This window comes from Stegostoma tigrinum, chromosome 3 (assembly GCF_030684315.1).
Source record: "Stegostoma tigrinum isolate sSteTig4 chromosome 3, sSteTig4.hap1, whole genome shotgun sequence".
NCBI lineage: Eukaryota > Metazoa > Chordata > Chondrichthyes > Orectolobiformes > Stegostomatidae > Stegostoma > Stegostoma tigrinum.
Window position 1 is genome coordinate 47,941,253 of NC_081356.1, and position 12,730 is coordinate 47,953,982.

The 12,730-nt window shown below is 41.2% G+C and overlaps 1 protein-coding gene across 14 annotated transcripts in view; it reads right to left on the bottom strand.

The window, feature by feature from the left end:
• Window positions 1-12,730, bottom strand: part of LOC125451225 (nuclear factor 1 B-type-like) — a 683,573-nt gene that overhangs the window by 160,059 nt on the left and 510,784 nt on the right. For all 14 annotated transcript variants that reach the window (XM_059644590.1, XM_059644588.1, XM_048528110.2 and 11 more), the window contains one exon: window positions 9,847-9,915. In XM_059644590.1, the coding sequence (XP_059500573.1) occupies window positions 9,847-9,915 (69 nt within the window). The remainder of the gene's footprint in view (window positions 1-9,846; window positions 9,916-12,730) is intronic.

Sequence of the window (12,730 nt, forward strand, 5' to 3'; positions counted from 1 at the left end):
TCCAGTTCCCTCTCCCCATCCCCCTCTCTGATGAAGGGTCTAGGCCCGAAATGTCAGCTTTTGTGCTCCTGAGATGCTGCTTGGCCTGCTGTGTTCATCCAGCTCCACACTTTGTTATCTTGGATTCTCCATTCTTTACATTGTTCTAATGAAGCTCAATGCAAGCTCAAATCCTCATTTTTCAATTAGAACATAGAACATTACAGCTCAGTGCAGGCCCTTCGGCCCTCGATGTTGTGCTGACCTGTCATACCAATCTCAAGCCCATCTAACCTACACTATTCCATGTACGTCCATATGCTCATACAATGACGACTTAAATGTACCTAAAGTTGGCGAATCTACTACCGTTGCAGGCAAAGCATTCCATTCCCTTACTACTCTCTGAGTAAAGAAACTACCTCTGACATCTGTCCTATATCTTTCACCCCTCAATTTGAAGCTATGCCCCCTCGTGCTCGCCATCACCATCCTAGGAAAAAGGCTCTCCTTATCCACCCTATCTAACCCTCTGATTATTTTATATGTTTCAATTAAGTCACCTCTCAACCTTCTTCTCTCTAATGAAAACAGCCTCAAGTCCCACAGTCGTTCCTCGTAAGGCCTTCGCTTCATACCGGGCAACGTCCTAGTAAATCTCCTCTGCACCCTTTCCAAAGCTTCCACATCCTTCTTATAATGTGGTGACCAGAACTGTACGCAATCAAAATGCGGCCGCACCAGAGTTTTGTACAGCTGCAGCATAACCTCTTGGTTCCGGAACTCGATCCCTCTGTTAATAAAAGCTAAAACACTGTATGCCTTCTTAACAGCCCTGTCAACCTGGGTGGCAACTTTCAATGAGGTTGACAATTAGGTGCTTTATGACTTTCCAGACCCAGACTGAATTCAACAATTCAACAATTTCATGGTGCCTCAGCGGTTAGCACTACTACCTCATAGCACCAGGGACTTGGGTTCAATTCTACCCTCAGGTGGCTGTCTGTGTAGAGTTTGCACATTCTCGCTATGTCTGTGTGGGTTTTCTCTGGGTACTCTGGTTTCCTCCCAACAGAGTTGTCCAAAGATGTGGATTGGCTGTGCTAAGTTGCCTGTAGTGTTTGGGGATGAGTCTGGGTGAGATGCTGTGAGGGTCAGTGTGGACTTGCTTGGCCAAAGGCCCTGTTTACACACTGTGGGGATTCTATAATAATTTGAAAGCTGCTCTCATGTTTCTTAACAGCAGCTACAGGTGTTGGAGAGAAGGGTCTAGGCCTGAAACTTTAGCCTTCCTGCTCCTCTGATGCTGCTTGACCTGCAGTGTTCATCCAGCTCTACACCTTGTTATCTTAGCTACAGGTGTTGATCAGGTTTTTGCCAATTATGGCCCCTCTAGTCCAATTTTACAATGTTTTATCCCATGATTACACAATTTTGTGTTGGAACTATTATCCCTGATAATATTTAATTAGCCCCGCCTCTGACTCCATCACAAGCCTTCAAAGTTGTTCTTTCCTTCTCTGTATCTCTGCCACCACCTATCTTTCTGTCTGTCTGTACCTGATTAAAAGTTGCTATATGTTGAACTCAGTTTTAATGAAATTATCTTAATTTAAAATATGAGCCATGATTTTCCTATTTTCAGAATGTGTATACTGTGCATATGAGTGTTTGTGTGGGGAGTGTGTGTGTGTGTGTGTGTGTGTGTGTGTGTGAATGGCATGTGCAGTGGCAACTGCATCATTACCCTCACCATCGAAAAAGCTTGCCAGTCAGTTTGCTAAGACTGACTAGTAAGCTTCTTGATCTACTGTAGGCTTTGGCGACAGGATCCTGCCTCACCAAAAACTTTCGGCCAGAGGGTGGCGGCTTCTAAAAATTATTGGTCGAGGCCTAGGCTTGAGGGGCTCCATAAGTGAGAAGATACGTGGTTTCCTTTCACATCTAATGCAGTGGAGATTGTGCGGAAAGAAGGGGAGAGGGTTAAATAGATCAGTGATAAGGTGAGGGGACTGGTTTTTTCGAGGATCACCTTTCCATGTGCAGCTACAATTCGATCCAGATTGGGCAAATGAAAGTACACCCTAAGCCCTATCAAACATGGCAAAAACCAGACAGTTTCTTTGTCAGCAGGAAGACAGGTAATTGTGGATGAGTTGGGCCCTTAACAAGTCATTAATTGTGTAAATTGCTGGCAGGGCAAGGAAATCTTCTGCGGGTGTTCTCGACATCATTTAATTGATTAGGTCCCAAATAGGGGCATTTTTCTCTCAAAGGCTAATTTGCACAATTAATTTCCATTGTCATTGCTTCCCAGGAGGGGAGAATTCCACCTGATAAACACTGCTTCTCTCTCTCCATAGATGCTGTCTAACCTGTGAAGTGCTTTCTTGTACAATTTCAGATTTTAGCATCTACGTATTAGTTGTTTTGTTATTTTCTTTAGCTGCCTTGTGTTGGTATCTAAATTTGTACAATATCACATACAAATGCCTGTTTATCAGATTAGTCACGTGGTTCATTTTGGCACAACAGACCCTAAAATGTATATGTGGGCATCAACAGTATAAAAGCAAAGAGATAATTCTGAGAGATTTTATATGATTGATGAAGCTGCAGTTAGAGTATTGTGTCATTTGAAATGTGAAGCCCACAAATCAGATCCACAAAGATAATATCAGGAAGACAAGTTTCACTTACAAATAGCAAAAACTAAAATTGAGGCTCTATTCATTGAAGCAGTGAAGGTGAAGAGTGCCGTTTTAAAAGATACCATCAGGCAGCAGGTAACCGAAGACTGCATTATTAAATATGTTCCTAAAGAGAAGTTCGGGATATATTCTTCCAAAAACCTTCGAGCTCTGTAATGGCCACTCGGTTTCAAAAGTCTTAGTTCAAACTTGGACAAAAGAGCTAAAATCCAGACATGAGGTGAGAACGGCTGTCCTTGATATCAAGGCCCTACATGACTGATTCTGACAACTAGGAGCCCTAACAAATTACAATCGATGGCAACCAGAAGAGAAACACTCTGCTGACTGGAGTCATTCCTGGCACATAGGAAAATGGATGTTGGAAGTCAGTCTTCTCAGTTTCAGGACATTTTTGCATGAGTTCCTCAGAGTAGTGTCTTAGGTACAACCATATTTACTTGCTTCATCAATGACCTTCCTTCATCACACATTCATAAGTGGGAATGTTCACTGCCCTTGGGCTTGCAATTTTCTTCGTGTATAACTATCATGTTGCACAATGCTCAGTACTCATTTGCACTCAGCAAATATTGAAGTAGTCCATGTGCAGATGCAGCAAGGCCTGGACAATATCCAGGTTTGGCCGACAAGTATCAAATAACATCTGAGCCAAATCAATAAATACTGTGACTATTACACAGCATATCAGATGCTATGAATTCTGCAGTGAGTAATTCACCTCCTGACTTCTCAAAGCCTGTCTACTATGTATAAGGCAAAAATCAGGCTTCCCATTCACCAAAATTGGAGATGTTACAACAATATTCAACAAACTTGAAACACATAAGAAAAAGCAGTTCATTTGAGTGGCATTCCTTCTACCATCTTAATCATTCACTGGCTCTATCACAGTGCACAGAGCCAGGAGAATGTAACATTCACCAGAGTCTCAGACTGAAGAAAGCTCTTATGCAAACTACCAGGCTGAATTCAGGAGGGATGATGGTCTCTGATAAGGGAGATGCATCCAATGGCAACCTAAACCTGATAAATTTGCTCAGGTTAGGCTGGAAGGAGAAATTGCTGGATTAAGCTCTACTGATGCGAGTTAGTTTGGATATCCTGAGGAACATGCTTCTCAATGGTCACTCAACATTATGATTTGGTGATGTGTGGAAGTACTGAGCCCACTGGAATTTGGGAGGAAATGTGGACTGTTTCCTGTCAAGACTGCAGTTCTATAGGCATCATGTTGTAAAGTTTATTTATGTGGTGAGGGGTTATTTGACAAGTTAAAACATTAAGTAAGGTCACTGTTTCAGCAGTCTAGAGTATTAGTGACAGAGTCAACATTATCAATGTTGCTCTTATATCGCTTTGTTACAGTAAAAGTCATAAAACTTAATCTTGTCCTTTGATTCCTTAGTTCTAAATTGTAGGCTCGCTTTTTTTAATACTTAAGTTTTATAAAGTATGTTTTGGGACTGTGTATAGATTAAGAGTAAAATGAATGAAGTCATTGAATTTGTGCTGAAGTCTGCCTTACAATAGCCTAGGTGCTGAGCCTGCTAAAGATTAAAGCACGGTCTAGGCTGATTTACTGGGAAATAGGTGCTAAGGAATTCACATTTGCTCCCAACTTAGATACTCGGACAATGTGATCCACATTGTGATGCAAATGAATATGGAGTGGAAGTGTGTCCAAAATATCCCTGAACAGTTACAGACATAGAGAGTCTGTCAGGGTTAACTGAAAGGTCACTTAGAAACTGAAAATTTCTGTTTGACCACACTAGATTGTGGGCCAACGCTTATGCTTAAATTCAAAAGATCAAATTTGCAAACTTCTGGGGCAGTATGGTGGCTCAGTGGTTAGCATTGCTGACTCACAATGCCAGGGACCCAGGTTTGATTATAGCTTCAGGTGACTGTCTGTGTTGAGTTTGCACACTCTCTCTGTGTCTACATAGGTTTCTGCCAGCCACTCCAGTTTCTAACCACAGTCCAAAGATATGCAAGTTAGGTGGATTGGCCATGCTAATTACCTATAGCATTCAGTGATGTGTAGATTAGGTGCATTAGGCCTTCAAGCCTGGGCTGACCACCGTGCCCTAATTAATCTAAAAACAAACCTGCCATTTTTTGATCCATATCTCTCTATTCCCTCCCTATTCATGTACCATCTAGGTGCCTCTTAAATATCTTCAATGTGCCCGATTCCATCACCTCTTCTGGTAGTGCATTCCAGGCTGTTACCACACTTTGCATGAAAAACTTCCCTCACATATCTCCCTTAAACATTCCCTCTCTGACCTTGAACCTGTGCCCCCCTTGTAACTGAAACTTCATCCCTGGGAAAATGCATCTGGCTATCTATCCTATCAATGCCTCTCATAATTTTGTAGACTTCTATCAGGTCTTCTCTCAGCTGCCATCTTTCCAGTGGAAACAATCCTAGTCTTTTTAATGGTGGCTCAATGGTTAACACTCCTGCCTCACAGCGCCAGGGACCGATTCCAAACTCGAGCAACTATCTGCGTGGATTTTGCACATTCTCCCCACGTCTGCATGGGTTTCCTCCGGGTGCTCCAGTTTCCTCTCACAGTCCAAAGATGTGCAGGTTAGTGGGAATTGGCCATGCTAAATTGCCAATAGTCTCCAGGGATGTTTAGGTTAAGTGGGTTAGAAAAGGGAAATGCAAGGGCAGAGGAATGGGTCTGAGTGGAATGTTCTTCGGAGGGGCGGTGTGGACTTTTTGGGCCAAAGGCCTGTTTCCACACTGTAGGTTTTTTGATTTCTATAATTTTCCTCATAGTCAATGTCCTGGAGACCAGACAACATTCTGGAGAATCCCTTCTGTACTGTCTCCAAAACTTCCACTATCACTTCTGGTAGCGTGGTAACCGTAACTACACACAATACTCCAAATGCAGCCTAATAAGGGTTTTATATAGCTGCAATATGTTTTGCCAAGTCTTGTACTCCACGCCCTGGGCGATGAAGGCAAGCATGCCACATAACTTCTTCATCACCTTGGGTACTTGTGTTGCCATTTTCAGGGAACTGTGGGCCTGCACGCCCAGATTCATCTGAACATTAGTGTTACGAAGGGTTCTGCCATTTACAATATAATTCACACCTAAATTTGATCCTCCAAAATTCATCACCTCGCATTTGTCTGGATTAAACTCCATCTGCTATTTCTGTGCCCAAGTCACCAATCTATATCCTGTTGTATACATCCACAATCGTTGGCACTAACGCAACTCCACCAATCTTCGTATCATCAGCAAACCTGCTTATCAGACCACCTAGATTTTCCTCCAGATCATTTATATATGCTACAAACAACAAAGGACCTCAGATTGACCCCTGTGGAACATCACTAGTTACTGGTCTCCATTCTAAAAAATAACCTTCCACCACTACCCTCTACCCAAGCCAGTTTTCTATCCATCTAGCCAGGCCATCTCGAATCCCTTGTGATTTTAGTTTTTGTACCAACCTGCCTAGTAAGACTTCGTCAAATATCTTACGAAAGTCCATATAAACTACATCCACAGCCCCTCCCTCATAAATGATCCTTGTTACCTCTTCGAAAAATTCAATCCGTTTGGTGAGACATGACCTTCCCCAATCAAAACCATGATACCGGTCCCTAGCTCATCCATTTTCCTCCAGATGCACATATATTTTGTTCCTCAGTATCATCTCCAAGAGCTTCTCCACCACAGACTTCAAACTCGTCAGCCTATAGTTTCCTGGATTATCCCTGCATCCTTTCTTGAATAAGAGAACAATATTCTCTCATCTCCAGTCCTCTGGAACTTCACATGTGGTCAACGAGGATGTGAAGATTTCTTCCAATGCCCGAACTATTTCCTCCCTTGCCTCTCTGAACAACCTGAGGTAGATCCCATCTGGTCCTGGGGACTTGTCTATCTCAATGCAATTTAGGAATCCCAAAACTTCCTCTTTCAATATGTTGACATTCTCTACAGTATTCACACACTCATCCCTGACCTCAAAATTAGTCATGTCCTTCTCCTTGGTGAAAGCTGATACCAAGTACTCATTCAGGATCTCCCCCACTTCCTGTGGCTCTAAGTATAACCTTCCTCCTTTATCCTTGACTAGGCCAATTCTTTCCCTTGTTACCCTCTTTCTCCTAACATATGCATAAAAACCCTTGGGATTCTCCTTGATAACAAAGTGTGTAGCTGGATGGACACGGCAGGCCAAGCAGCATCTCAAGAGCACACTGAGATGCTACTTGGCCTGCTGTGTTCATCCAGCTACACATTTTGTTATCTTGGATTCTTCTTGATCCTGTTTGTTAAAGGCATTTCATGGCCCCCTTTTGCCTTCCAAATTGCACATTTAAGTTCTTTCCTAATTTCTCTGTACATTTCCAAGGCTTCGTAAATTTGTAACTGCCTAGACTTATCATATTCTTTTTCTTTTGACTAACCTTAAAATTCCCCTTGTCATCCATGGTTCCTGAATCCTGCCATTCCTATCCCTTAGTTTTGCAGGGACATGCATGTCCTGCACTTCAGTCAACGGTTCTTTAAAAGCCTCCCGCATGCCAGAGGTAGATTGGCACTCAAAAAACTGCTTCCTACCCACATTCTCCAGTTCCTGTCTAGTTTGGGTATAATTGGCTCTTGCCCAAATAAGCACATTCACCCAAGGGCCATGTATTTCTTTATCCATGACTACTTGAAATCTTATGGAGTTAAGGTCACTCAGCCCAAAACGCTCTCCTACTGAAACATCAATCACCTGTCCTAGCTTATTCCCTCGGACTAAGTCTAATATGGCCTCCTCTCTGGTTGGATTGTCAACATACTGTTTCAAAATGTCCTCCTGAACGCAACTACAAATTGCTCTCCATCCGGGCCCCTGGGTCCAGGAGATTCCTAGTCAATAAGAAGAAAGTTGAAGTCACCCACCACAACTACCCTGCTCTTTTCACACTTGTCCAGTATCTGACTACATATCTACTCCTCTGTCTACCATGGGCTGTTGGGAAGTCTATAGAAATCTCCCAATATTGTGACTTTACCCTTCCTATTCCTGAACTCAACTCATGATGCCTCATTGCAAGATCCCTCCGATGCATCCCCTCTCAACACAGCTGTGATGTGATCCATAATCAGCAATGCAACTCCCCCATCCCCTTTGTTTCCCTTTCTGTCCCTTCTAAAACAACAATATCCAGGAATATTATGGTCCAGTTCTGTCTCTCCTTGAACCATGTCTCTATAATGGTATTAACATCATAATTCATGCAGTAATCCATGCTCTTAGTTCATCTGACTTACCTGCTACATTTCTTGCATTGAAGTAAATGCATTTCAGTCCTCCAGTCCGTCTGAGCCCCACGACTTCCAAATGCCCACTCCTACACTGCGCTATCCATATTTCTGTCACACTTTTTTCCCCAGTCCCTGCACTTATTTGCCTAGTATTCTGGTTCCCCACCAACAATCTGCCACACGAGTTTAAATCCTCCTGAAGACCTCTGACAAACCTCCCACCCAGCATTCCTAGCCTCACTAGCCTGTGACACAGGTAATAGTCCTGAGATTAGTATCCTGGTAGTCATGCATTTTAGCAGGGTTACAGAGATAGAGTACGGGAATGAGGATGGGTCTGGGTGGAGTGCTCTTCAGAAGGTCAGTGTGGACTCATTGAACCAAATGGCCTGCTGTGGGGATTCTACATAAAAGAAGACAATGTTTAAAGATTTGTATGGCTTCTGGTAATGGAAGGATTTCTTGTAATACTCCCACCATGAAGGCCATTTCTGGGCTTAAGAATTTCTCAGTTTTGAAAGAAAAAATTCAAAGCATCTAAAATCACTTCTGATTGGTTTTAGATGAATTGAATGTCTACATAAAGGATATTGTAACATGTTCCTGATTGTGATCTGTTTGCTTTGCTTGTTTTAAATGACCTGTTCTGCAGTTTAAGATACAAGTTTTCAATAAAATTAATGTTGAGTCAATAGTGCTTTTAGCCTGTTTGTTACAATAAACATCTTAAACCATGAAATCTAGTTATATCATCCATTCTGCTATAAACGGGAACATTTATTTACGTTTAAAAAATAAATAACTATTTCTTAATCAACAATTACTTTATTATACACATCTAGAGTAGGTGGGGCCTGAACCTCAGCCACTTGGTTCAGAGGTAGGGACATTACCAGTGCAGGTCAAGAGCCCCCTTGAACTATTAATAATATTCTCCCTGAGAATTTTAACACCTTGTAAGTTAGGCCTTATTTCTTGAAGTATTTACAGCCATAGGTTCCTTTTGTTGCTGATATGTCAATGCGAGATAATTAGCAGAATAATTAATTAATTAGCTTTAAGTAATTTTGAAGTGCAGCTTTTGTTTTATTTCCTTTGTGTTAGCTAGGCACCAAAGATAAATAATCTACAGAAGGTTAAAACTCCTGCACTTCAATTTCCCTGTTTTACTGTGACATTGTGGGCTAGATCATTGTTCTCACTGTGGTGGTGGTAATCTGATGAACTGTATAATGGATGGGACAACATTGGAGACTCGTGGATATTTCATCTTGATTATTTCTGATAAAGTGGACTCATGGTTAAAACTTATGAAGAATGCTGTATTTTAAAATGACTATTCTTTCATTTTGTAAAAGCTATCTGCTGATGTACTTCTTTCTGTATAATTTTGCGATTGACAATATAGCCATATTTGTATCTTAACTTGTCTATTACCGTGGATTTATTTTTCTCATGATTCAGGGATATAAGAACTGCTCACTCTATATTATTCCTAATGCCAGTTCAAAATGTAGTGTTTGCACTGTCAATTATGCCATACATTGACATAATTAAACAGAAAAGTTTCAGTTCATAGTGGATTTGCCTATGAAAGCTGATTTTTGCAGTGTTTGTGCACAAGGACCTGTGGAAATTAGCCCAAACTGCAAGATAAATTATGACAACTGAATGTTCTCTTCATAAGGTCTACCATTTCCACATGCTGACACATTTCCAGTTTCAATTTCAGTACATATAGTTGGCAATACTTGTATCACTTTCTATCTGGCAATTAACAGTACAGAATTCAGCTTGGTCTATAATGGATAATTGGTTTTCTAAAATGAAACCCAGCTAGAGGTAATACTTACTTCGTGAAACTCGCACAAGCTCTCCAATGCTGAAGACTCCGGACTTTACAAAGCTGTCTTCTAGATATGCTAGAAGTGAAGAGAGGAAAAATTATTTTAGGTGTATTATTATTTAATTAAATAGCTTCACCTCTGGAAGGATCTTAAATATCAATTCCTTTGAATAAACAGTGACAAGAAAAGGTCACTTTGTAAATAATTGATTCAGATTAGAACAGCAATAACCTTGTGAGGAAGTAATATCTGTTCTCGAAAGCTTTGGACTCTGAGCCTGCTGACCAGAGTTCAAACATGCTATTCTTGCTGGGTCTGCTTGCCAAACAACAGCCAGAGCAGGAATATTGGTTTCTCCATCAATGAAAAAAATGATTGAATTGCTTGCAAAATGTTCAACAACTGGCCATCATAGTTATTCTAAAGCAGAGTAAGCTAGAGAAGGAATCGGAATAATAATCCGAAAATGGAAAATGCATGAGTTGAAAAGACAAATATTAGTTTTTTTTTACAATGGCATTATTTGTGGGCCATTAGCTCTAACAGGGATGACACAGAAACAGTTCAGTTGGCAATGGTGGCAGGTGGTCAATGACGAATGTTACATAGCTGTACATCTGAAGAAGGATCTTAATTTAAAGTAAAAGGAGAATGTAACAAATAGGATTAGCACTGTAAATCACATTGACCAAAAGGACTACATTGCTAAGTGATGGTTGTGGATCCGAATATCTATCGCAATGGTGAAGAAGTCTAAAGTACTGAGATTGGGGCTTCAATTGTCTACACATGTATAAAGAAGAGATCAGAGTTTGCATGCTTAGTTCATTAACACACATTTGATCAGGCTTTGAATGCAATTTTAACAATGAAAGAACACAGGATTGGAAAAGTGAGAAAATCGTAGTTGTGCAAGTTGCCAAACGGAACTGTAAATGATGGAGTGGGAGACAGTGAATGATGTTTTGCAGGATGTGGAGAACTTGATTGCATAGCTTGATTGTACAGAACATAAATAATGCTAAAAGAGGCATGAAATTTTTCACTTTGCAATTGAAACACAAGAAAACCAACTTTAGAAGGGAGACAACAATTTATACAGAATGACAAGTGGACACTGATAGGATGGACTATAGTTGACATGGATAAAGCGCCAAGTGTTAACTGTCTTGAACAACCAATTAAATTCAAGTCTGGCAGGTAGAACCTGATTAGTCAGGTAATTGCCCTGTGGAGCAAAGTATGGACATTCCTTTTTGCCACATAAAGAACAGGGCTCTCTATGCATATAACAACTTTATTTTTCTGTGGGGATGTTAAAGTACGAGAGATTAAGATGACATCTGCAAGAACTCAAGGACCTGTTAACGCAGGTGTTTCATGATGGGTGACACGGTGGCTCGGCAGTTAGTACTGCTGCCTCACAGTGCCAGGGGCCTGGGTTTGATTCCATCCTTGGGAAGCTATCTGCGTGGAGTTTGCACGTCCTCCCTGTATCTGTGTGGGCTTCCTCTGGGTGCTCCAGTTTCATCCCACAGTCCAAAGATGTGGAGGGTAAGTGGATTGGCCATACTAAATTGCCTGCAGTGTCTAGAGATGTTTAGGTTAGGTGGGTTAGACATGGGAAATGCAGGGGTAGGGAAATAAATCTGGGTGGGATGCTCTTCGGAGGGGTCGTGTGGACTTGTTAGGCCAAATGGCCTGTTTCCACACTTTAGGGATTCTATAGTTTCTTTCTTGTTTCAACGAGTACATTACTGTTGCACTTTGAACAAGACTATAACTGATCCAAAATAACAAGTAGGATATTTTATTTGTGTTTTTGGAGAAGTTGTGTGTAGTTCTTTTCCTGCACTACAAGGATTTCTTTAAACTAAGGCAAAACAATAAAGACAAACAGATATTAATAAGTATGCAGGAAGGAAATTCATACACTTTACATTATGTGAATGCAAAGCCAGAGTTAGCATTATTTATTTATGCTGGGTGATACCCCAGCAGGACTTTACTGTGGGGAGGTGATGGTGGTAGTCATGGGAGTTAAGCTGCTCACCCACCCAGAGGTGAAGTCAATGTCAAAATGATTGTGTTTAATAAACATGACCACACAACAATTATTAAACTCCCTGTGACCTAAACAAGCAGAGACTTGGCGTCTGTCCTTCAATGTCCCAACCTTGACAACTGTCAAGTCTTGCTAGCCAAATGGTGCCAGAACCTAATAGTGGTCCTTGGTGGGACTACGAAGGCCTGCAGAGATCAAAGACACCGGGAAACTCTGGGTTTTTAATGTGGGGAACCTCTGCATACCCAAGAAAGCATGCTGGGAGAAAACGATGGGGAGACAAGAATGAAGCATCCTAATGTCCTCATGGCCATACATTATCACTCCCTGCACTCAGGATACCTGCAATGAGGTACCCAGAGCTTGACAGCAGAATAACAAAGAGGGCCACTGCTCCAAATATTAATACTAGGAAGAAGAGCCATTTCCCTGGTTGAAGAGCCAGGTTTGAATAACGTTTTACTATCAACTTCTCACACTCTGTTGATATGCTGTTAAAAAAATGTAGTCTCTTAAAGGGTCACATAGAGCAGCTGTGAGTTTTTCTAGGAATGAAATGACAAATTGGTCGATTTTTGCAGCATAGTTTTTAAAGAAAGTATGGAATAACAATTGGTTGATCATCCCATTGACATACAGTTCTAGAGAAATACAGCAAATAAAAGGCTCTTTGGCTCATTGTATCTGCGCCTTTCAAAAGCAAACACCTGAATGTCTAATCCCAATTTCTGGCACTTGTTACAAAGGCTTGAACGTCTCTGTATCGCAATTGCACATTTAGATACTTCTTCTATGTTGTAAGGGTTTCTTACTGTCCCATCCTTA